The 27,105-nt window shown below is 38.3% G+C and overlaps 1 protein-coding gene across 33 annotated transcripts in view; it reads left to right on the top strand.

The window, feature by feature from the left end:
* MYH10 (myosin heavy chain 10) overlaps positions 1-27,105 on the top strand; it is a 153,136-nt gene that overhangs the window by 54,031 nt on the left and 72,000 nt on the right. For all 33 annotated transcript variants that reach the window (XM_035300005.3, XM_035300001.3, XM_078372999.1 and 30 more), the window contains 2 exons: positions 6,366-6,458; positions 25,556-25,619. In XM_035300005.3, coding sequence (XP_035155896.1) covers positions 6,366-6,458; positions 25,556-25,619 — 157 coding nt within the window. The remainder of the gene's footprint in view (positions 1-6,365; positions 6,459-25,555; positions 25,620-27,105) is intronic.

Here is a 27,105-nt window from a genome sequence, read left to right as displayed (position 1 = left end):
ATACTAGGTGGAATTATTTGGATGCTTAACAGATACATGGAAACCTAGCTTAGTGCCATACACTACATTTTGAATTTGGGGCTACACCTTTAAAAGTTGTACCTTTGGAGCTAATAAATTTCTGATATGTTAAATTTTTATGGCATGGCATAGTTACTGCCTGTATGTGTTTTAAACTAAAAGCCCAGTTGTATTTAACATATGAAATATATTAGAGCTGGGCACAGTGGTACGTACTCAATAGTCCCAGCTGCTTGGGAGGCTGAGACAGAAGGATTGCCTGTGCCAAGTATTTGAGGCTGCAGTGAGCTATGATCACACAACTGTGCTCCAGCCTGGGCAACAGAGCAAGACCTCATCTCTATAAATAAGTAAAATAAAATAAATTATAATTTTCTTATGCTGGGCAAATAGTGGAAGACGGGTATTCTTCCTAATTATCAGATGCTTGCCTTTTAGCTCCACAGAGCATAGCAATGAAGAAACCAAGAATCATAGCATGACCTCTATTTCTCACTACCTGGGAGGAGGAGGAGGACAGACCTGAGCCAGATTCCTTGGATAGAGTAGGGCATCTATACTTGGATTAATCCTTTCCCTATCATTGGAATGGTTTTGGTTTGTCTTCACAAACATAATGATACAAAGGTAATATAAAGCAAGAAACAATAACATAAGTTATGGAAATGATCTGTTAATATAAAGAAATGATCATAAGTATCTAAGGAATTATCATAAACACAGATTTTAAGATATTGTCCTTAAGATTCTTAAGAGATTGCCAGCCACCAAAGCTGTACTGTACTCATGAAGGCCTGTGATGTCTGTTTGCTCCTTTAGCTGCAGAATAGACCACTGATACAAAGGGTTAATGAAATAATCATTATCCTGTAGGGTATTTAAAAGCTTCTTTGCCAATTAAAGAAGGAAAATCTGGACTAGAAACCAGCTTTTCTCTAAGCTTTAGAAGTACTTGCTAAATGTCCTTTTAATATGTACTTGTGTCACTACTGAAATAGTATTAAGCAATTAATACACAGATTTATGTTTTCCAAATTCCCTGTGGAACACATACATCATTGTTGTTAACATTTTGTTTCGATGTCATTTTAAACTACAGAGTGGATCCCTGTTGTATGTGAGTAGCATGCCTACCCCACCTAGATTTTACTTTGGGTCAAATCAATCCCTCGGAAGCATGTGCTCCCAAAGAAGGCAGCAGCTTCTTTGGGCTGTGCTTCCCAGTCATTGCCGATTTGCATGTTGTACTGCATGAGCCCACTGTGCACACAATCTTCAGTGCTGCTTTTCCTGAGTTGATTTTAATAGTGGTTAAGCAGTGGCTATGCTGATGTTTTTTGAAATATTACAAGAATACTTGTTCTCACTTTTTCTTCCGCAACACAACTGAAGAACATGAAATGGTAGGAAATGGTCACACCCAGGAAGGGTCCTGTCAAAAAGTTACTTCTTCCCCCGCTGGGTGCCACTATCTGCAACTTCTTCACCCCACTTGAATGATTGCCTTCAAGTTATAGTCACTATGTGAAAAGTCTGTACTTTGCAGGGTCACAGTTTCTTTTGGTTGATTTGATACCACTGGCCTATGATTTTATATTTAACTTTATAAGCAAAAGTTAAATTCCAAGAAACTATTTGTATACATCCAGCATTTTATCACTAAACAGTAGTATGAATTGTAAACACAAAGGGGAAGGCATTTCCAGGCTCCTGATTTTGTCAATCCTTTCTTTATTTGCTTGTTTATCTACTCATTCTTTTTTTTTGAAACAACGTAATTGAGAGATAATTCACATACCATTAATATACCCATTGGAAGTATACAATATAGTGTTATTATTATATTTACATGATGCAATTATTATCATAATCAATTTTAGAACATTTTCATCACCCCAAGAGAAACTCCATACCCATTAGCAGTCACCTCGCATTTCCCCCCAGCCCCTGGCAACCACTAATCTACTTTCTGTCTCTATGAATTTGCCTATTCTGAACATTTCATGTGAATGGAATCATATAATATGTGGTCCTCCCTGGCGGTTCTTTCATTTGGCATAATATATTCAAGGTTCATCCAGATTCTAGCACATATAAGTACTTCATTCCTTTTTATGGCCAAATAATATCCTATTATATTAAATATGTGTCACATTTTGTTTACTCATTCATCAGTTAATGGATATGGATTTCTTCTACTCTTTGGCCATTATAATTAATGCTGCTATGAACACTCATGTACAAGTTATGGTGAGAACATATTTCTTTTTTCTTGGGTGGATACCTAGAGGTAGAATTGCTGGGTCATATGGTAATTCTGTTAAGCATTTTTAAAGAGACTGCACCATCCTACATTCTCACCAGCAACCTGTGAGAGTTCGAGTTTCTCCATATCCTCATCAGCACTTGGTGTTGTCTGTTTTTATTAAAGCCATCCTAATGAGCGGTGTGCTCAGTCTTTTATGTTTACCTTTTAAATTTTGTCTTCATTTTCAAAATATGAACAAACACAAGCAAATCAGTTTTCAAAATTAAAGTCTCAATACTTAAATAAACTTTAAATAAACATTTATCTATGAACCTTTGTTATACTTTTTATAACAAAATTAAAGGTCTTACTTGACTATATCCTCTTAGTATCCACCAGCTGACTGCAGATGCAGTGTCTGTGTGCTCTCTTTCCTCATAACAGGTTGCTCTTAGAGACCCTTAAAGTCTAGCACAGAGTTCATTGCCACTCCAAAGCCTCAACACAGTGCCATTTCAGAGCAGACTTGAAAATAATTAAGTTCTAAAACTTGACCATCCCCTACGAATGATTCCTTCAAGCCAGCCCACTTGCCTCCCTGTCTTTCCAATCATATTCAAGACAACTTTGTATTCTTCCTCAACCTGATTTAAACTGTTCTGAACCAAGACAGAAAGGTGATAGATCGCAAGTAATAAGTAATTAGAGCCTGCCAGTTAAGATTAGAGTCTGGTTTTCAATATGTGATTGGTTGCTGCTGCCTGCTTTTAACCCTGCTGCAGCTCTGCCCTGCCAGGCCTGCAAGGTATAGCCCAATCCCAGCCTGAGTCCCCTTGCTGGCTGAACTGGAGTTTTGAAAGAGGTATATATTTTTACCCATTTCAAACTAATGCTATATCATATAGTGAAGTGTGTATTACATACTATGTAATAAACCCAGGAGGTATAGTTTTCACTATTACTGGTAAACCTTTAAAGCATTATATAACTCTAAATATTTAGAACTTTAAAAACCATTTCAATGGCTAAGGCTGCTATTTTTTTTAATATTATAGAATAGAAACAAGAGACATTGCCCATCCACTTCTAGAGGAAAAATGAATAGTCACTGCCCCCTGATGGTTTATAAATGCCTTCATAATTTGGTTGAGATTTGTTAGCACCATTTATCTAATTACGAAATTGGTCAACACAGAAATTACCTCATTTCTTGTTAATTTCTATATGCTATAATAATTGGCTTTGTGCCAGGTTTTGGGGGATTTATTTATGAGTTTTTGAGATTATCACTCAATCTCACCAATGTCCACAAAAATACCATGACACTATTAATGTCGTGGGACCAACAGCAGGAACGGAGGAGTGCATGAGTCCACAATTACCATGGTGACGATGAGGACCCGTAAATCTTCTTGCTGCCTTTGGCTCACCACCATCCCCTCCCCAAATACTACTAGGATTCTGGGTGTCCAACCTTTTGGCTTCCCTGGGCCACACTGGAAGAAGAAAAATTATCTTGGGCTACTCATACAATACACTAACAATAGCTGAAAAACTATTAAGAAAAAAAAGGTTTGTGCATTATTTTCATGATACCTGCCATCACAGATAAGCAAAAAAGTCCTCACATTTAAATGGTTGGACACCCGTGGAACCTCTGAATATACATTCATTCAGCAAACATTTCCCAAGCATCATTTTGACCTGATACTGATTTAGGCACAGGGGATACAACCAGGTTACTTGAAGCCAACACAAGAAGAATAGAATTAGTGGATCTCTCTCTCTCTCTCTCTCTCACACACACACACACACACACACACACACTCTTAAACATGCGCATGCACACACGGGAAAAGAAAACCAATAAAAAATTTGACCCAAATAATCCTTTTAGCCATATCTAAGTAATATTAAAATAAGATATATATTACTGGCTTTACCTCCAAGTTGGGAAAACTTTTTTTTTTTTAATTTTTTGAGACGAAGTTTTACCCTTGTTACCCAGGCTGGAGTGCAATGGCACGATCTCGGCTCACCGCAACCTCTGCCTCCTGGGTTCAAGCAATTCTCCTGCCTCAGCCTCCCGAGTAGCTGGGACTACAGGCGTGCACCACCATGCCCAGCTAATTTTTGTATTTTTAGTAGAGATGGTATTTCACCTTGTTGACCAGGATGGTCTCGATCTCTTGACCTCGTGATCCACCCGCCTCAGCCTCCCAAAGTGCTGGGGTTATAGGCGTGAGCCACCACACCCGGCCTGGGAAAACTCTTTAAAGATGGACTATGAAAGTCTTTTTCTTATGACTTGGTAGGATAATGTGTGATTTTAAGAAATCCATAGTTTAACAGTAGATATTTAGTATTAAGGTAATGCCCCACTTACCAGAATGCCAGTGTTTTTCCAAGTTTTCACATTCTCATCACATAGATTGAGTTAGGTTTAAAAAAAAAAAAAAGGCTTTTAGAGACCCAACAGTTGATGCCAAGTGAGTATACCAAGGGCTTTGCAAGATATTAGTCATAGGAATGCTGATGGAAGTGACTGCTGACCCAGTGGGGGAAATGCAGTCTATTCTACAACCAAATAATGACTGCCATCATTAAGATGGCTCTCAGTCATCAGAGTTGTTTGGGATACCATGCTTAAGAAAGTTTGGCAGCAGGTAATGGTATAGAAAAACTTACAGCAAAAAATAGTCTGGTAAGGGTTTTGAAGTTAAGAAACCAGAAGATTTGTTGTGCGGGGAGGAAACTGTCTAATGCCAAGAAAACAAAGCGTGCCATGTAATGACACCATGTAGCTTGAGGTTCTCGACGAGACTGGTTCCTGTCTGGTTTTGGCTGAACATGGTTGTAGATTGTAGTTAAGAACTGTGAACATGCGGACACTCTGGATCATGTTGTAAAGGATATGCACAGAGCAGGTCCCCTTCCTATGTAATGTGCCTCAGGAACACTTCCCCACCCTTTCAGCTGAGTGATAGTTCACACCAGGGTGGCATGGCAGAACTATATGGATGACATATGTTTGTTCTTTTTTTGAATTTGATGCTGATACAGTGCATCACATGCCAAATGCCACTAATTCAAAAGCCTTATGTGAGGTTCTTTATGTGCATCATTTTTGCTTAGAGTATCATATTTCCTAGCAGTTTTTATTTAGTTTTTCTTTAGGTCCAAAATACTGTGGGTATTTTAAAATATAGGGGTAAGATTTATGTTTGGAAAAAGCAGGTTTATTTAAGTCATAAAATATAATTCTGAAATTACATTCTGGAAACATAACATCACTTTTAGTGCTTTTCATGGCCAGAAATGGCATCGTGCTTTCTCATACAGCTCTCTGTTGTCTTTTATGATAAAAGTACATATTAATATATACCTTTTGTTTGTAAAATGTGTTTTATAGCCTCATTTACATGTAAGTAAAGACACTGACTCAAACAGACATTATACCAAATACTCTCTACTCAGCCTTTCAAATCTGAGCAAGTCAGTAGCATCAACATCTTTACCATCCTCTGAAAGTGGAGGTGAAGTCATTGCCCTGCCCGTATGATAGAGATATTATATGAAACTCCTTGGAAAACTGGAAAGTGTTATATCAATACAGTAATAACTGTTAAATTAACTGCCTCAAAGCTTTCACATAAGGCGGAGTTAAACAGAAGTATTAATATGTTATCCCTTTTTTTAGAAGTATTAATATGTTCTTAATTGGAGTATCATGCGAAATTTCATTTCATGAAAGCCAGTCTGTTTTATTTTTGAAATTCTCTGCCTGATTTATGTGCCCTGTGCTTAAGTTTATCTTCTCTGTTCAGTGTGACATTTTCTTCTCCTTGTGATCACTTTATAGATGCTAATTTTTTTCTTTTAGTAGAGTTTATTATCATAACCAGGATTACGAAGCCAATAAAAGTTGCTGGATGGCAGATAGAATGAAAGATCTGAGGAAAAGATGCAGTTTCTTTTTTAAAAAAATTTTCCCTGATAACTTGAATAAAAACATTAGATTAACATGCATCTGCTGTTATTTGTGTGTCTGTGTGTCTCTGTGTGTGTGTGTGTGTGTGTGTGTAATGTCTTTTAGGGGGAACTTGAACGGCAGCTTTTGCAAGCAAATCCAATTCTGGAATCATTTGGAAATGCGAAGACTGTGAAAAATGATAACTCATCTCGTTTTGTAAGTTTAAAAGCTTTTAATTCCTTAGATGTCTAGTTAAATGTCTACTAGACATTTAACTAGATTAAGCAAATGAATTACTTTTTTTCTATATTTTAAGAAGCTAATAGATGTAGTATAGAACTGTGCTGTTCTGTAGATGTAATACAAGCTCACATGTAATTTTAAATTTTTTAGTAATCACATTTTTTAGAAAAGGGAATGTATATGTAATCATTTTATTATACAGAAATATATAACTCTGTGTCTTGTTTTTATGGATATGTAATTTAACTCCTCTGAGCTTATTTCTTTATCTTTGGGCCTGATAATAACACCTGTCATGGAATTGGAGTGGAGATTAAACGGTATGCACGTTGAGCACTTACCACAGCACTAGGCATAGTAAACATTCAGCACATTAGATGTAGTAAACTGACCTTTGACCTTTTCCTATCTTGCTATTTTCTGTGGGATTTGGACTTCAGAATAATTTGTCACTACTATTACTTCTCTTTACATTTTTTTTTCTTGAGACAGTGTCTTGCTCTGTCACCCAGGCTGGAGTACAGTGGCACAGTCATAGCTCTCTGCAGCCTCCAACTCCTGGTCTCAAGGGATTCTCCTGCCTCAGTCTTCCAAGTAGCCGGGACTACAGGCCCACACTACTTCACCAGGCTAATTTAAAATTATTATTATTATTATTATTATTATTTAGAGACAGGAGTCCCACTATGTTGTCCCTTACTTTGGAAGGCTGAGGCAGGAGGATCACTGGAAGCCTCAGCCTTCCAAAGTACTGGGATTACAGGAATGAGCCACCACACCTAGCCTAAAAATTTTCCTTAGCTGTTCAACTTGTAAGCTTTCCTTTCCCTCTCAGTTTTACTAGCTGTACCTGTTGACATGAGAATGTTATCCTAAGTGATGGCCAGGTCTCTGTTACTTCAGGGACACGGCCCCTCTCCACCCCGGCTGCTCAGCTTGAACACTGTCACAGCAAATCATCTCTAAACCCATATTCAACACAATGAACATTCCTCCAGTAAGCTTTTGCCCTCTATGGCCATCACGTTTCAGAAACCCCTTCCATAGTTAGACTGAAGAAGGACCTCATTGTTCAATTATTTCCACTTAAGTTGTTCAAACTAATTCTTCTTTTTTTTTTCTCCCTGCTCTGAAGTATTGGTAAAAGTCAAGAAGGCCAGAGTAAAAGAGACCTCAGTTTTGACAGTTTACTGATAGATAAGGGGGGGATCTAGTGTCATTGTGATATGCTTTTTGAAACTGAGAATGTAACATCGTGGTCTGCACGTTAATTTTCCGGTGGCGTGGTTGCCGTGATTAGTGGAAATGACCAGATTTTGGATCACAGAGGACCCAGCAAACACAAGGGCAACCAGAAAGCCCTCTGTGTTAGTTCTCTAGGGCTTCCATATACAAATATCACAGACTATGACAAGCATAAACAACAGAAATCTGTTTTTTTACAATTCTGGAGGCTAGAAGTCTGAGCAAGGTGTTGGCAGGATTGGTTTCTTCTGAGGCCTCTTGTAACTGCACCCAAGTTCAGCTGCTTGCCATGTGAAAGCCATGCACAAGAGATGAGAGTTGGTGGGAGGAAAAGCAGGTTTATTTGGAGAGCCAGCAAACAAAGAAGATGGTGGACTAGTGTCCCAGAGGACCCTCTCAAGTCAGAACACATTTTAGGCTGTTTTTGTGGTAAGGCAGGGAGAAGGGGAATGGGTTGGGATGAAGAGGTAACTGAAGACCACAGACATCTGGTTACCAGCAAGGGTCCAAGGAGGTTGGGAATGTCTTTGTCCTTAGTCATGTCACAGTGTTCCTATAAATCTTTAACGAAACATAGTTGTTCACACACTTCTCCTTTAATCTCAGAGTTCGTGTTAGAAACTACCTGATTGCTGTTTTTGTGTTGTATGTTAATGCTCTAAAATTATCCTTGCCCGTGTGCAGGAATGGGTAAAGGCCCCTTAAACAAAAATGGAGTTAGTTATGTTAATTCTCTTGCTATTTCACTATACACTCTTTATGGCTTGTAGATGGTCATAGTCTCCCTGTATCTTCACATGGTCTTGCCTCTGTGTGTATCTGTGTCCTAATCTTTTCTAAGGACACCAATTATATTGAAGTAGAGCCCACCCTAATGACCTCTTTTAATTTGATTACTTCTTTAAATTACAGTTTAATTACAGTTCCATCATGAGGTCCTGGGGGTTAGGACTTCACCGTATGAATTGGCGCAGGGACGCATTTCAGCCCATAGCACCCTCAGAGATAGTTTCATGCAAGACGCTTTCCGAATTATGTAAGAAATAGGGCTGTATTTTCTTGGAATATTGTTTATTCCCAGTAAGATAAAATTTTAAGATTGGCTTTATCCAAGCTCATCTAGTAATTAATTTAGCTATTTATGTGCAAAGCAGGATAACAAATGTGCCTGTGTCAGTAGGAGGCATGCCTGTGACTTGACTTGTAGATTTATAAACAATCTGAGGAAACCGCATTCCTTCAGACTTTCTGTCATTCTCCTGGATCATCCCCATTGACCCTGAGCCACAATTAAATCTGAAATTTTCCTACTGAAATGCCCCGTGTTTAGTGGCTGTATCACAGGATAGAAGCAACAGTGAGCTGCCAGCTTTGGTATGTGAATCACCATCAAGATCTTCAAGGACTTCTTTGTGGAAAATCGTTTATCTTACCACAGAAATCAAGTTACTAACCTATTCTGACTCTCCCCCAGCCCTAAAACCATACCCTAAATTCAAGAGAAACAGTTTTGTGCTCAGTTGTCTCATTTTTTCCTGGAAAAGATAAATTGCTACTAAGCTGTCATTTGTGTCCTTGGGTAAAGAATGTGGTAATTCTAAGTATAAGATTTATCTCCCTGCCAGGGCGTGTTTCAACTCATTATTTTAGTGTTTAGGACAGATAGAATTCTGTATTAGTTACCAATTGCTACATAACAAATGATCCTAAAACCTGGTGGCTTCAGGCATCAATTATCTCACAGTCTGTGTGTGTTAGAAAGTCAGTAGCAGCTTAGCTGGGTGACTCTGGCCCAGGGTCTCCTCGGAGGTTGTCACTAAGATGTTGTTGGCTATAGCTGTAGTCATCTGAAGGCCTGAATGAGGTGGGAGGATCTCCTTCAAATCTTCCTCAGGTAGCTCTTGGTGGGAAGTCCCAATCCAGCATGGCTTTTGACTGGAAGCCTCAGTTCCTGACGTTGGAGGCAACCTCTCCATAGTTCCTTGAATGTCACCATAATATGGCAGCCAGCTTCTCCCAGAGCGAGTGATCCAAGACAGAGAAAGATAGAAGTTAAACACCCTGACTTGGGAATCACATGCCATCCCTCTGTGGTCTTCCATTGGTCATACAAACCAACCCTGATACTGTGTGGGAGGGGACTGTGAATACCAGAGATGGGGATCATTGAGGTGAGGCTGTCTTGGCTATCATGGTTACCATGAATACTTATAGGGATGTCCATCATTGATGTAGATAGGGTTGTAATCTGTAATTGTCATGTGTCTAGGTTAGTGGTTCATAATTGGAGGCTCTGCAAGGGACATTGACAGTGTCTGGAGATATTTTTGTTTGTTTACCTGGGGGGATGGGTAGTGATGTGCTGCTGGCATCTAGTTGGTAGAGGCGAAGTATGCTACTAAAAATCCTCCAATGCACGGGACAATTCCCACAGCTTAGAATTATCAGCCCCAAAATGTCAGTTATGCTAAGATCGAGAAACCCTGCACTAGATCGTTCCTTCAAGTGAGTCTAAATTAAGGTAATTATATTATGAAATTTATTTGCAGAGTAATACATGAGTCTATTTAATGCTTGTTATTTATACATCTTATTACAAAGGTTGGTAATCAAGTCTGATAGAAACCTGTTTTACATTCTGTTGGTAGGAAGAACTAGATTGTTTTCTAGCCACCTGGAAGCAGCACATAGGGAAGGAGCAAGAATCAGCCATTGAATCCAAATCTTCAACAAATGCATTTCAGCTGAAGTACCACCTTTTGGAGTGCCTGCACTACTATATAATAACATTTAAGTGCATTCTAATATAGTAAAAGTGGATTTGTTTTTAGTAGGAAACAGATTTTTTATTGAGGCATTGTTCTTAGACATAGCTTTCAATTCGACCAATAAACAAAGGTATCTTTAAATTGTTTTCTATGGGCTTTCATTCTTAGGAAGTCAACTTCTAGCTACATTAAAAATAAATAATTAGGTCAGTTTGATTAAATAATGTTCAGTTAAAATTTCCCTTTAATATTTCTCCATCGGTATTCTTGGGATTTAGTTTTTTTTTTCTATGAAGAAACCATTGTAGACTCACTTTTAAATTCAATTCTGTGTAATTTTGATGTTTGAGTTGTTATTTAGTTCTGTTAATTATTAAGTACCTATTCTTTGCCAGCCACTGTGCAGCTTAGTTGATATCTCTAAATGAATGTCAATAGATCCCTCCAGTTTAAAATACTCCAAATGAAAATTTTTCCTTTCCTTTCAGAATTTGTTCCTTTATGTCTTATGTCAATAAATGGTACCCTCAAATCACCCAGTTGCCTAATCTTAAAATAAAAACAATAGCAAAACCTAGGAAAACAAAGTGCCTAGGAATCAGCCTTTTGCTCATGGCCCTCATCCAGGCCAGCAGTGAATCCTGTTGGTTAAACATCCAGAAGGTGTTTCAGATCTGTCCACATTTCCTCTCCTTACTACCTTCTCCCAACTAGCTACTTAGTCTAAAACCCTATCTGAGGAGATTTCTTTTATTATTCTTTATCACAGTATCCTATTTATTTCCCTCACAGCACCAATCAGGAGCTGTAACTAATTGCTTTGCTTATTTATTGTCCTTCCTATTAGAATGTCTAAAATCTTTGACAGTAGGGACTTTGTATCCTTGGTTCTCAGCATAGTGCCCCACAGGGTGTTGGTATGCCGTAGGCATATTTATGGAATTCATTTGCTTAAAATGTGGCAGACACTACAAAGTGCCATACACTCTTCTAGGCTCTGGGACTATATCAGTGGACAAATATATCTAGCCCTGTAGAGCACACCTTCATATTGGTTTTAACTTTAATATGTTTTCAATGGCATGCCATGGTATTGTTGAGCTTGGGGAAGGTAGTACATGTGCTAGATCCTATGAGGATATGCATGCCCCCATTTTAGAAGCATGGGTAGAGAGCAGGTAGGAGGCAGTGGCTCCATGGGCAGGCCAGGCCTTGGGTTGAGATTGGTGATACTAAGAGTAATATGATCTTAAAAAATGAGTTGTGTATACAGTGAAATTTCATATAGTCATATTTACAAGCTGCATGCTTACAGTGAAAATATTTGAGACCATAAACTTCATAAGCTTTAGAATCCATTTGGTTCCATTCCTTTGATCTTATATAGATGACTAATTTCCTGAAGAATATCTTTTCTTTCAAAGATACTAGCATGTGGTTTATATTAAAGGGATTCTTTCTTTAGGAGAGCATTGCCCTTATGAAAATAATCATTCACAGTTAGTCCAGTTCTCTGTTTATGGAGAAGTAAAATGCATTCCAGATGCAGGGGATTTATGTAAAATGAATCTCTCATAATGAAACTTTAAAAACAGGGACTTCAATTTCAAAATGATTGTTTGGATCAGCAGATACATCTTCCCTCGCAGAGTTTTAGTTAGAATCACTTTCTTGGCCTGGCGCGGTGGCTCACGCCTGTAATCCCAGCACTTTGGGAGGCCGAAGCGGGTGGATCACGAGGTCAGGAGATTGAGACCATCCTGGCTAACACAGTGAAACCCTGTCTTCACTAAAACTACAAAAGATTAGCTGGGTGTGGTGTTGCATGTCTGTAGTCCCAGCTACTCGGGAGGCTGAGGCAGGCAAATCGCTTGCACCTGGGAGGCAGAGGTTGCAGTGAGCCAAGATCATGCCACTGCACTTCAGGCTGGGCATCAGAGTGAGACTGTTTCAAAAAAAAAAGTCACTTTCTCTATTTCCACAAATCCTTTTTTTCTTTTCTCTCTCTCTCTTTTTTTAACAAGGTGACTTCAACCAGTTTGGCAATTTCCAGCTATTATGTACCTTTTGGTAGATAAGTATCCTCTAGCAGTTAGAGCTAGGTAAGGGTTCTAGGTGTCCTCCTTACAGTTTGGTGACCAAATTATAATGAAAGCACGCCGGGATTTTGCACCCTCATATCTATATATCAGCAGGCAGGCACTGAAAACAGTTGTGTAAGTTGCATGCAGCCCAGTTTTGTTTAACTCCTCTGAGCAAACCTTTACCTGAAAGATTTACTGAAGCAAATGTGACAGTATCAGTGACAGAATACAGTCTGTACCAGGCAACCAGCATCTTCCAGATCACTGGCTGCACACAGCCATTTAGTTTCAAGCTCTAGGAGCACTCCCAACAATACAGCCTCCTGGACTTGCTGGAGTCTCAACACTTGTTCCCTTCACCCCAGAGTGGGGAAGTTCTCTGTATATCTTTGTTTTTATTTATTTATTTCTTTTTTCTTAAGTCACTTTTTAAGGTTAATATATCTCTCTTCCTAATCAGTCCATGGCTTAATGCCACTTATGTTGCCCTAGTGATTTCCAATATCCATTATCCATTATACTAAGTAATGAGGCCACTTAGTGCCTGTGAAAACTCATTTTACTAACAACAAAGCTTCTGGTTTGGTTTGGAGATTAAGATAGCTAAAGCATTTAAGGTAGCCATCTGGTCTTTGGATTAAGTGCTAGCTCATTACTCCTAGAATGGGTCTTCTCATTTAGAGCAAATAGCGAACACACATGCATAGCACCCTATCTGTGCTGATGTGTTTTAATGCATATTGCAGATCATGTCACAACTTTAGATACCCGATTAAGAAGGGGGAAAATATGTTCAGAATATGAAACAAACCTGCATTGCCCCTGTATTAAGTTGCTAACTAATAACTAATCTAGGTTTTATTACTGTAGGTACATTATAATCACCCAGAAAAGATTCCAGAAATTGATGTCAATTCAGAACAAACAAAATTTTGAAACTAATTAGATAATGCTCTTTTTATTTTCATCAGGTATCAAAATATCAAATATCCAGGTTCTCCTATTGCACATTTTGACTGAAATTCTTAACAGGTTATATTTGATTATATATGAAAGAATTCTAGTTGTCTTTGCTCTTGAGAACTCTCACAGTACATGTGTAATTTCACTTATTTCTGGATTGATATACAACATGCATTATCAAAACTTGTAGCTATAGTTAATACACAATATACTTGTTTTGAGGGTTTTCCATGTTTTTGTTTTTACTGATGAAATTCTGATTGAATATTCTAAGTGCCATAATCGGACCTGGATGCAAATCAATTATGGAATGGGCATTTTCAGCACAGATTTCTTCACATAATGTTTGAAAGATAGAATTCCCACTTAAAAGTAAAACCCTTGTTTTCCAATTTAGTCTAGATGTGCGTTTCAACAAAAATGTTAATTCTGAAAGTATTTATTATAGATACGAGGAGAAAGCTTTTTTTTGTTTGTTTATTTTTTTTTTTGAGACAGAGTTTTGCTCTTGTTGCCCAGGTTGGAGTGCCATGGCTGCCTCTCTACTCACCACAACCTCTGCCTCCCGGGTTCAAGTGATTCTCCTGCATCAGCCTCCTGAGTAGCTGGGATTACAGGCATGCGCCACCATGCCCAGCTAATTTTCTTCTTTTAGTAGAGACAGGGTTTCTCCATGTTGGTCAGACTCATCTCAAACTCCCGACCTCAGGTTATCTGCCTGCCTCATCCCCTCAAAGTGCTGGGATTACAGATGTAAGCCACTGCACCCGGCCAAGGAGAAAGCATTTCAACTAACAGATCTTATTTTCTTCCCTCAGCCTGTCCCCAAGGAAAAATAAAAAGTCATTTTTGCTTATTTGGCCAAATGGCCAACACTCCATTGACGTTAGGTCCCATGGCCTGCACCTTACCTGATTTGCACCTTACCAGGGTATCCAACATGAAGGGGAATATTTAAGTCCTAGATCACTTGGGGATATTCAGTAAAGTATTTCTTCTTTGCTTCCAAAATTTCACTTTGTCAAGTTGTCAAAGTGCTGGGCTATGTCTTGTAAAATATCTGAGTGTCAATGTCATTTAGCTAGAAAGTTGATCAGTTTCAACTTCATAAGATTTTTGTTAAAGTGTTTTTAAAATGGAAGAAGTTTTAGTGCTTTGGCTTATAACTGAGATTTATTGGTGACTAAATATGTTTTCAGAAATACTGTTCTCTTTTGCCTCCTCCCACACCACAAGCCTCTGTAGCAGTGTCCTCTCTGTTCTCCGTGCATCTCTTCTTTCACTGCTCTTTGCTTGGCCCTTTGCGTTTAGCCAAAAGATATTTCACTGACCCTCACTATAATGGCTAGAGCCACTATGGACCCTAGGCATGAAAAGGACATTAGGTAAGGAAACTGATGAGGAATAGAGTGTTGCATGTTGGTGACTTTGCATATTTATCTAAGTAAGTGACCACATGTCTAAATTATTTTGGAACATTTCTGTATAGGTCACCTGTTCAGAGGCCTCAAATCTTAATTTTCTCCCATTTCTCCTTTGTTTGTGTTACTGAGTTTTTATTTTATAATCATAAGCTTAACTGCAATCCAGCTAGATGTCGAGGGGAATAAGGAAACCAAAGAGATGCAGTGAGAGCACAAAGATTACAGGAAATTGTGAGCAAATGGGATAGAGGGATGCTCTCCTGAGCTATAGAAGGCATAGTCTGGTGGTTAAGGTCAAACATAAGCAGATTATTAGCGTTGTCCACAGTTGGCAGTGGTGATCTTCTTGCCAATCTCACCATTCCTGGACCCAGAGCACTCCATGGCTTCCATAATATTCATGCCCTCTTTCACCTTGCCAAGACCACATGCTTGCCATCCAGCCAGTCAATCTTGGCCACACAGGTAAAAAACTGGGAACCATTTGTGTCAGTCCAGCATTTGCCATGGACAAGATGCCAGGACCTGTGTGCTTCAGGATGAAGTTCTCATCATCAAATTTCTCCCAGTAGATGGACTTGCACTATTATGGTGTGTGAAGTCAGCACCCTGGCAGATAAAATAAACCCTGGAATGATTTTGTGGAAGCAGGAACCCTTATAACCAAATCGGTTTCCTCCAGTGCTTAGCACATGAAAGTTTTCCACTGTTTTTGGAACTTTCTTGGCAAACAGCTCGAAGGAGATGTGGCAGCCCAGGGGGTTATCATCAACAATTATGTCAAAAGAACACAGTGGCATTGACCATGGTTAGAGGCAGGTGGCTTCAGGTGGCAATGATGACTACAAAGCCCCACTTTTCCTTTGAACCTAACTTCCTTTTCTATTTTAATCTCCCATGAAGTTCGGGAAAAATAAATTCACTAAATATACAGTAAATAATATTTAAATTAAGATTTCATAGTTGTTTATAGTTCAAAGGTATCTGTATAGTAATTTTCCCAAATTAATGCACAGTTAATCATCTGTATATAATATTGCCCAAATAAAGAATTGTTTTGTTTGATGGATTTTTGAACTTCTAATTTATTTGAGGTGGTAAAGAAAAAAAAATTAGGAAATAGTATTCAGAGTTGAAAGCTTAAACAGCATGTTGATATATACTTAATAAAGAAGTTAAACACACAAGTTGGTGAAAGCTAAAAGTTGTATTACTGGATTTTTTTTTAGTGAAATGTTTTCTTAAAATAAGAACTAGGTGACACTGTATGATTTTGATGAACCTTTCTGCAGCATTGCAATGAGAAATTTAAGAAAGCATTTGCCTAGGCAGTTACGTTGGCACTGTGTCCTCAGCAGCTTTGTAGTAATAACATTGCCTTTTGATTACTGTCTCTTAAAATAGCAATATTTTTATTAACTCAGTGAGGTATCGTATAGATAATACAGCTGTTTAAATTTTTTTTTTTTTTTTTTGAGACAGAGTCTCGTTCTGTCACCAGGCACCAGGCTGGAGTGCAGTGGCGCAATCTCTGCTCACTGCAACCTCCGCTGCCAGGCTGGAGTGCAGTGGCGTGATCTCCACTCACTGCAACCTCCGCCTCCCGGGTTCAAGCAATTCTCCTGCCTTAGCCTCCCAGCTGTTTAAAATTTATAAAGAATTTTAGCCCTCAATATAGCATCAGGACCCAATTTCAGTTTCTTTTTTGAATAGTTGTAACTGTTCATAAGGATTGATAGTTTTTTAACTTAAATCTTTCTTAGGGGTCTTCCAAAAACCAAAGACAAAATATACTTTTTTTTTAATAGAATAAAATTTATTCTCTCTTGTAATTACATATGGGTCAATTGAACCATTTATAAATCTAAGCTACATTAGGAATATTAGTGATCTTATTTGTTGCTGTGTCCTGAAATATTTTGCTATTTGATCATCCTAAATGATATCATTATTAACTCATTTATTCTTAACTATGCTAAAAAAGAATAAAATGGTAAGAATAATGGGATTGCCGAGACAGATGCTACAGTAATAATTATTGCATCATCTTTTAATTTACTTACTAAATCAGCCCAAATATTGCATTGTCTTTCAAATAGGTATGAAAGAAAACTAGAGAAATCATCTTTGTAGAATACTTTTAGCTTTTAGTGAGCCTAGGTGAAAAATCAGAAGTTTTCCATTCTACTCATAATGTCAACGAGAAGAAAGTTGACAGAAAAACATTTCACAAACATTAGATGAATAGAAGATGAATACAAAGAGACAGATAGCATGATAGACTATAAAGATGATTAAATCGATTCTATAAGCAGTGTCAGATTGAGCCTTCAGATGATAGCCTAGAATTTTCTCAAACTCAAGAATAATATATATTTCTAAGGGCAAAAAAGAAACATGGCATTATCACCCACGTAGTCATTCAGTAGGAAGGACTGCCTTAGTATTTTGCAACAAGAACCTAGACCATCATTTGCTGAAATAACAGTATTCTTTAATCTTGTATGATGTTTCTGTACCAATATGTACCTTATACGGTACATAAGTGGACAAATGTAGAAAGCGGGTGTGTATATGAAAATTATTTGAAGGAAATAGATGATGTAAAATGAGAAAATTCATTGGATTGACCATTCTGATTGATGCTTACAAATCTAAAGATGAACATGTTATATAATTACAGAGCAAAAAAGATCTTTCTCTTGTCAACAAAATATGAGGTATCAGAATTTTATATATTCAGCTATTGCTGAATTCTGACAATGCAAGGGCAAACATAAGTGAGAACCTACTGGCAGAAGAGAGTAGGGTACCTACTATTGCTACTTAGAATAGCTATTAACCCAGAATGTTGTATCTCTTCAAAATAGTAGATACTGGTTCCCTTGCAACTTAGAAGAAGTTGAAATTAGATTGCAGTATGCCAAGGACTCCTACTCTTTGTAGTGTTTTTTGTTTTGTTTTCAAGTGAACTTAAGCACAGAATCTCTCTTTAAAATACCATTTAGCATGAAGCAGCTAATGTCCATGGTAAACACTAAGATGGCTAGGCTCAGATGGCACTGTTCTGTAAGGCCTTCTCTCTTCCTCTGTGTTCCCATAGCACCTCTTTACTATGTGCAGAATTGCACAGACCCCACTGTTCTTCACATGTTAACAAAGCACAGCCTCACTGTTTATCTTAAGTTTGGGGAGCATTAGGTCAGCATCTCTGAATGTCATAATTGTATTATTTGTGTAAAGTGCTTATTTGTTTAGCCTATCTCAAAAGGACGGATAATTTTTCTCATGTTAAAACAAAAATTCAGCCGGGTGCAGTGGCTCACACCTGTAATCCCAGCACTTTGGGTAGCCAAGGCAGGTGGATCATGAGGTCAGGAGATCAACATGGTGAAACCTCATCTCTACTAAAATACAAAAAACTAGCTAGCCATGGTGGCGTGTGCCTGTACTCCCAGTTACTCAGGAGGCTGACGCAGGAGAATTGCTTGAACCCAGGAGGTGGAGGTTACAGTGAACTGAGATCGCAGTCCTGCACTCCAGCCTGATGACAGAGCAAGACTCCGTCTCAAAAAAAAAAATCCAAACAAAACTTTCTCTCCCCACCACAAAACAAAACTAACCAAATAAGCAAACAAATTGTCAATTTTGTTATGTGACTCTTAATTAACAAGATCTCCATAGAAGAAAAATACTAAATGCTCACCACTAACAGTCAACAGCCTCATAATGATGGATCTGCATTGTGGTCTCCAGTGGAATTTAAATCATTACTTCAATAAGTTTCAAGCCATAAGATCAGTATTTAGGCTAGTGGGTATTGCAGGTTTGGTGACTGACACCATCCTAACTTCTAAAGAAGTCCTAAGTTTGTATCTTCTATTATGTTGTCCACATTCACTGTCATGTCCAGAGTAATTTTGTTCTTGCCATTTGTTTTGATAGCTTATTATGTTGCGTAAGTGGTTTTTTGTTCATGACTTTATAAGATGTAGTAAGAGTCTATTTGTCACAAAATGCCTTTGCTTCTTACTCCAACTCCCTCTTGAACATTCTGTGGTTTAGTAGCACCGGGAGCAGGCCCTTCATGGAATGTCTCTCTGTTATGATGATGGCATGGTGCCTGATTGTATCAAGCTCTTAGTGCAGAGCAGCACTGTCAGATAATGTGAAATAGAATATGTACATTTTGGTGGGAGCAGAGTTAGAAGGACACTTGGCAATGGTGAAGGAGAACCAGGAGGAATGATAACGGAGCTCCTTGACACATACCTGAGATAGAACTTACTCCTGCGAACTGATCACAGTTTGTTCCTCCTCAAGCAAGAAGTCAGTATATTCACAGAGCTCTTCCGCCACACTCCCCACATACATTCCCTTTCACCTTGTTTACTAGCTTGGTTTGGGGTTTTTTTATATAGGAAAATGGGGTGAGTTCTTAATGAAAGCTCCTAATATTGAGCAAAAATATAATGGATTATTCATTTTAGAAAATGATTCTTTTTTTAAAAAAATCAACTATTAAGGTGTAATTTACATACAATAAAATATAGTTGGGAAACTTCTGTAGTAGGTAGCATCCCAAACTGACTATTCATTTTTTTAATATGAGGTAAATATTAATAGACTGAAAAAAGTAACACTTTTGTGAGAAGGCCCCTAAAGTAGTGAGTAAAAGGATGGGCAAGCTGCCTGGCGCCGTAAATAGAAGAGTGTAAATCTAACGGCTTTCACTTTAATAAGGAAGCATATTTAATTTGTTTATAGTAAATACAAAGAACTGAGTTATTATCATTATGTTATAGAACACTTCACGAATCTGAATGTCATCCTTGCACAGGGGTCCTGTTAATTTTCTGTGTAAAATAGATGTTGGGTTATATTTTAAAAATTGGCATTTAGGTGTTCCTAAGATCGCTCCCTTGATTGCTTTTAAATTATTGGCATACATTAAAATTCACCTTTTTCAGTGTACAATTCAATGCATTTAGGTAAATGTGTGCATAGTGCAGTCAGGACCATGATCTAGAAGCAGAATGTTTCCCTGACTCCAGAAAGGTTCCTTTTGCCTTTGTGTCATCCATTTCCACTCCTGCCCCACCCCCCACCCCCCCCCCCCGCAACCACTGATCTGTTTCTGTCCCTAGAGTTTTCGGTAATTTTTGGCATGTCAAGTAAATGGGATTGTATAGTATGTAGTGTTTCATGTCTAGTTTCTTTCACACAGCAGAATGCTTTTTAGATCCATCCAATTGTTGGGTGTGTCACTGGTTTATTCCTTGTCATTGCTCAGTAGGGTTCCATTGTGTGAATATACCACGATTTCTTTATCCCTTCACCAGTTGGTGGACATTTGGGTTGTTTCCGGTTTGGGGCTATTAAGAATAAAGTGGCTGTGGGCATTCATGTACAAGTCTGTGTAGATGCATGCATTCCTTCCTCGTGGGTGAAACCCTGCCCAGGAGTGGGATTGCTGGGTCATATAATAAGTAATCTGTGTTTGACACTATAAGAAACCAGTAAACTGGCTGTACCATTTTGCCTTCTCACCAGGGTTGTCTGATAGTTCTAGTTGTTATATATCTTTGCTGATCTTTCTAAAAACATGTAGCCACTCTAGTAGGTATATAGTGGTGTTTCACTGTGGCTGTTTTTACTTATATTCCCCTAAATACTGATACTGTGCATCTTTTCATTTATTGGCCATTCACATATCTTTGGTGATAAAATATCTATTTAAATCACTTACCCAGTTTTCTTATTGGGTTGTTTGTCCTACTATTAGACTGGCAACAAGTCTTTTATCACATGTGTTTCACAAATATTATCTCCCAGTTTGTGGCTCCTCTTCATTTTCTTTATGGTATCTTTTGAAGAATAAAAGATGTAAATTTTGATGAAATCCAGCTTATCCGTTTTTTTATTTTATGGTTCATGCTTTTTACATTCTGTCTAGGAAATCCATGTCTAATTTAAAGTCATAAAGATTTTTTCCTATTTTTTGAGAAGTTTTATAGTTTTGACCCTTATATTTAGGTATGTGATCTGTTTTGAGTTAAGTTTTATATGTGGTGTGAGGTAAAAGTCTAGGGGTTCTTTTATTTTGTTTTGTTTCATTTTGTATATTTTTCAAGCACCATTTATTGAAAAGACTGTCCTTTCCCTATTAAATTACCTTGACACCTTGGTTGAAATGAATTAGCTTACATACATGATCTATTCCTGGACTCTATTCTGTTTCACTATCTCTATCTCTGTCCTTACACCGATACCACACTGTCCTAATAAATTCATAGCTTTTTGAAATCAAGTAGTGTGACTCCCTAGCTCTGATCTTCTTTCTCAGAATTGTTGTGATTATTCTAAGTCCTTTTCCATTTCCCAATAAACTCGAGACATCGTATCAGTTTCCTGAAAGGCAGCACTCCAATCCCTTGACTGTTGGTATGATGAATAATAGTGGTATGTTTACTAATATCAGTCCTTCTTAGCAGTCCTAGAATAAACCATTCTTGATCATTGTTTCTTTGTTTTGCAAATGTTTAATGTAGCCTTTTATATATTTTTATAAGTAAGATATAACCATACCATATTTGCTTTTATTTTGCTTTGAGACAGAATCTCACTCTGTCGCCCAAGCTAAATTGTAGTGGCATGATCTCAGTTCACCGCAACCTGTGCCTCCTGGGTTCAAGCAGTTCTCCTGCCCCAGTAGGAGTACTGAGTAGCTGAGATTACAGGCATGTGCCACCACACCCAGCTAATATTTTTTAATATTTTTTATAGAGATAGGGTTTCACCATGTTGGCCAGACTAGTCTCAAACTCATGGCCTTCGGTGATCCTCTCCCTCAGCCTCGCAAACTGCTGGGATTACAGGCATGAGCCACCATGCCCAGCTTTCCTTGTAATATCTTTACCATATTGGGTACTCAGTGTTATGATAACTTTATGAAATGAATGATGAAATAATCACCATTTTTTATCTTTTCCTAAAACAGTTATATATAGTGAAGAAATCAAATATTCCTTAGAAACATAAAACTAGGCCAGGTACAGTGGCTCACGCCTGTAATCCCCTCACTTTGCGCTGCCAAGGTCAGCAGATCATCTGTGTTCAGGAGTTCAAAACCAGCTTGACCAATATGAAAAAACTCGTCTCTACTAAAAATACAAATTATCCAGGTGTGGTGGCACATGTCTGTAATCCCAGGTACTCAGGAGGCTAAGGCAGGAGAATTGCTTGAACCCAGGAGGCAGAAGTTGCAATGAGCCGAGATCATGCCATTGCATTCCAGCCTGGGCTACAAAAGCGAAACTCCGTCTCAAAAAAAAAAGAAAAAGAAATTTGTAAAACTGTTTCATAAGACTAATCTAGCATTTTTAAAGAAGCACTTCTGTTTTACTATTTTTTATTTTTATGGGTTAACTTTCCTGGATTTTTTTTTAATGGATTTCTATTTTTTAGGAAATCATGAATATTATTCATATTTTTTTAAAGAGAGGAAAAAAGAAAGAAAAAAGAATAAAAAAAAGAATGAACGAGAGAAAGAAAGAGGGAGAGAGAACAGGAGTCTTGCTTTATTGCCCAGGCTAGAATGCAGTCTAAAAATGGGTATTGAAAACCTCTTTTATGCCAATAATTGTGCTTAACAATGGAGACAGGAAGGAATAAGGGAGGAAAATAACAAACAAGCAGCCAACCAATATTTCATTTAAACCTGTGAAATGCTATGCAATTACTGAGGAGTGATTTACTTCCTCACTACATACTATTCTATGTAGTCACTTTTAGAATAGGTGTGATGTGGTACTGATAAGAATATATGTTTTGTGTATTTAGGGTGGAGAATTCTATAAATGTTTATTAAGTTTACTTGTTCCGGGTCTGAGTTCATGTCCTGGATATCCTTGTTAATTTGCTGTCTTGTTAATCTGTCTAATATTGACAATGTGATGTTAACGTCTTCAACTATTATTGTGTGGGAGTCTAAGTCTCTTTATAAGTCATTAAGAACTTGTCTTATGTATCTGGGTGCTCCTGTATTGGGTGCGTATATATTTAGGATCGTTAGCTCTTCTTGTTGCATTGATCCTTTTACCATTATGTAATGTCCTTCTTTGCCTCTTTTGATCTTTGTTGCTTTAAAGTCTATTTTATCAGAGGCAAGAATTGCAACTCCTGCTTTTTATTTATTTATTTATTTTTGCTCTCCATTTGGTTGGTAAATCTTCCTCCATCCCTTTGTTTTGAGTCTTTGTGTATCCTTGCATGTGAGATGGGTCTGGATGCAGCATACCAATGGATTTTGGCTTTTTATCCAATTTGCCTGTCTGTGTCTTTTGATTGAGGGATTTAGTCTATTTAAATTTAGGATTAATAATAATATATTTGAGCCATTTGATGCTAGCTAGCTGTTTTGCCCATTAGTTGATGTAAATGCTTCATTATGTTGATGCTCTTTACTTTTTGGTATATTTTTGGAAAGGCTGATACTGGTTGTTCCTTTCTATGTGTAGTGCTTCTTTCAGAAGCTCTTGTAAAGCAGGCCTGGTGGTGATGAAATCTCTAAGTACTTACTTGTTCACAAAAGATTTTATTTTTCCTTCGCTTGTGAAGCTTAGTTTGGCTGGATATGAAATTCTGGGTTGAAAGTTCTTTTCTTTAAGCATGTTGAATATAGGCCCCCACTTTCTTCTGGCTTGTAGGGTTTCTGCTGAGAGATCTGATGTGAGTCTGATAGACTTCCCTTTGTGGGTAACCTGACCTTTCTCTCTGGCTGCCCTTAGCATTTTCTCCTTCATTTCAACCCTGGTGAATCTGATGATTATGTGCCTTGGGGTTGCTCTTCTTGAGGAATATCTCTGTGGTGTTCTCTGTATTACCTGGAGTTGAATATTGTCCTGCCTTGCTAGGTTGGCAAAGTTTTCCTGAATAATATCCTGAAGAGTATTTTCCAGCTTGGATTCATTCTCTTTGTCACATTCAGGTACACCTATCAAACGTAGATTAGGTCTTTTCACATAGTCCCATATTTCTTGGAGACTTTGCTCATTCCTTTTTATCCTTTTTTCTCTAATCTTGTCTTCTTGTTTTATTTCATTGAGTTGGTCTTCAACCTCTGATATCCTTTCTTCTGCTTGATCAATTCAACTGTTAAAACTTGTGCATACTTTGCAAAGTTCTCGTGTTGTGTTTTTCGGCTCCATTAATTCACTTATATTCCTCTCTAAATTGTCTATTCTCATTAGCATTTCGTCAAACCTTTTTTCATTGGGTTCTTTTAGCTTACAGAAGTTTCTTATTATCCACCTTCTGAAGCCTGATTCTGACAATTCATCACACTCATTCTCCATTAGGCCTTGTTCCCTTGCTGATGAGGAGCTACGATCCCCTGAAGGAGGAGAGGCATTCTGATTTTGGATGTTTTCAGCCTTTTTGCCCTGATTTCCTCCCATCTTTGTGGATTTATCCACCTGTCATCTTTGTAATTGCTGACTTTCAGATTGGGTCTCTGAGTGGAGGTCTGGCTTGTTGGTGGTGATGTTGTTATTTCTGTTTCTTTGTTTTCCTTTGGCGGACGCCCCTCCCCCACAGAGCTGGACCTTCCCAGATTCAGCTATGCTTGCTGTGAAACTCTCAACCATCAGCGTTTCCAATTGCTGTTTTTTTGGGGGAGTGGGACCAGCTGAGCCCGATCACCTGGCTCCCCACCTCAGAGCCCGCTTTTTTTCTTTTCCTAATTGAATGGTCGATTCTCTCCCAGGTGCCCCAGTCGCCCGCTGAAAAGGAACCCGGATCTATGCAATTTCCCGTGCGGCGACCGCACTGGCTAAAACAGCAGCACTGACATTCGTGGCACTTTTCTGCCCGGGAATCTCCCGGTCTGGCTCCCGGCTTCAATCCCCCTCCCCAACAGCTGAATGGGTGACTCTGCCTTCTCAGAGCTCCCAACACCAACTAAAAGGGCACCCACTCCCACATACTCCGCACTGAGAACCGCCACGCCAGGACGCCAGCAAAACAGCCATGCCGGCCAAAAGAGTCGCACTGGCAACCCATGGGGCTCCTCCACTGGGAATCTCTTGGTCCGTAAGCAACAAAAATTTGTCCGGAAGTCTGGCATTCACTCACTCCCTGCGCCTTCACTGGGAGCTGCAACCCTGAGCTGCTGCTAGACGGCCATCTTGGATCTCTCTCTGAATATTATTCATATTTTTAAATCTACCATTATAGTGCTGAATAGAGTAGTCCTTTAAAACTATTAAAATCTCTCATTTCAGATTATTTAGAAGAGCTTTTAAAAACTTCTGAATGACTGGGATCTCACTACTTTCCTTTTGTTAATAATTTCTAATTTTATTATGTTATAGTCCAGGAAAGTAGCCTATTCTATTGCTACTTTTTGAAATGTACCAAGGCCTGTTTTTTTCTTTTTTCTTTTTGTTTGAGGCAATATATAAGATCCATCATTGTAACTAATTCATGGACACTTGGTAGGGCATATTGCCTTCTTAGTTTATTATAGTGTTCAGATCCAGTATATACTTAATATTTTCAACTTTCTCTTTTTAATTTATTTTCAGGGCAAATTTATTCGGATCAACTTTGATGTAACTGGCTATATCGTTGGGGCCAACATTGAAACATGTATCCTTTTTTATAATTGTATAATCCAAAATATAGAATGATTTAGTCTTCTTCCAGCCCCATGGCAACCCTCTGTGATATCACTCCCAAAATCCAGATAATAGATAAAACTTGAGCCCAAAGATATTGTGCCTTGCTCTAATACTTTTAACTACTGAATATTAACTCCGAAATGTTTTATTGTTTTTAGAACCAGGCTATAGCCTATTCATATGGCTGGGAATGTGGAGAGTGCCACAGTGTTTGTGTGGTATGGGACATTTAGATGAATGCAGTTCACTTTCCCTATTGCTGTTAGCCCGCATTTTACCATCTACTTCTGACATTAGGAGGATGAACATGTGCTCATTGAAACAATCCTTATAAGATTACAGAGTTAAAGTAGTTTCAATTAGTGTTAAGTAGGATAAAGCTGAAGAAAAAAATAAAATGTCAAATACATAGAATAGTCCTAAGAAATGTCACCTGCCTAAAATGGCCATCAGAAAGTTTATAATGTGTATGCACATACATATATACATAAAATACATTTGATTAGAGATGTAATAAAATAGAAATGATTCTAAATGATAGTGTGCCAATTTGGAAGAGGCATACATAGGTAACAATTTTCTGATGCTTGTTAGAATAATCTCCAGTGATAGAAATACATATTGTTTCTATCCTTTCAGGGATAGACCATGATTTTCTGGTTAAGAACAGTATTTTATGTCTCTAAATGTTCTCACAGCCAGCAAAAACTGGAAATAGTTGAAAATGACAGGAGAATGAATGTGCAGTTCGGCTTTCTTCATATAGGTGTGTCAGAGCATGTTTCACATGAGTGTGTCTTTCACCAGACGTGGAGGATGTGTGGGATAGTCTGATTTAAAATTCAGGCTACCTGACACATACAGAATTAATTCACTTTGGTGGCCACAGGGAAGGTTTACCTCAAAAGAGGCAATCATCTTCCAAAACAGTGAGACACATTCTCGAGAGCCCAGTGTGACTGTCAACTCATAGACACTCCAGGAGCATCAAGATACTGTGGATCTGAACCCCAGATAAGATACACAGCTGGGTGTGCAGTGATCTGAAACACAGGAGCTGCTGGAGAGTATGCTGCCTGCCCCCTGGGAAACCCAGGCAGGGTAAGTAGCAGCAGGCTTAGGTACTGGCTGCACTGGCTCTTCAGAGCAGCAGAGGGAAGACTAGTGCTTAATCTCATCGTAGCTATCAAGGTATTTGGAAAAGTTACATGCCCTGCTGGATATGAAGGGGCCAGTACCTCTCATGTAGGAGGCTTTCAATAAGGTAGCACTGTGGGCACTCAGCATGCATTTTGGAGTCCAGACGAGTTTTTGATTCCTAACTGTACTGCTTATTAGCTATACTATTTTGACTTAATTTCCTTGTGCCATGGCTTCCTTACTTATAAAACCGTGTTAATCTGGTATTATAGAGCTTCTTTCTCCTGCCTTAAACAACTGTACTTTATTTTTAA

The sequence above is a fragment of the Callithrix jacchus genome, chromosome 5 (assembly GCF_049354715.1).
Source record: "Callithrix jacchus isolate 240 chromosome 5, calJac240_pri, whole genome shotgun sequence".
NCBI classification, from domain to species: Eukaryota; Metazoa; Chordata; class Mammalia; order Primates; family Cebidae; genus Callithrix; species Callithrix jacchus.
This window is presented reverse-complemented; position numbering and strand designations above follow the sequence as displayed.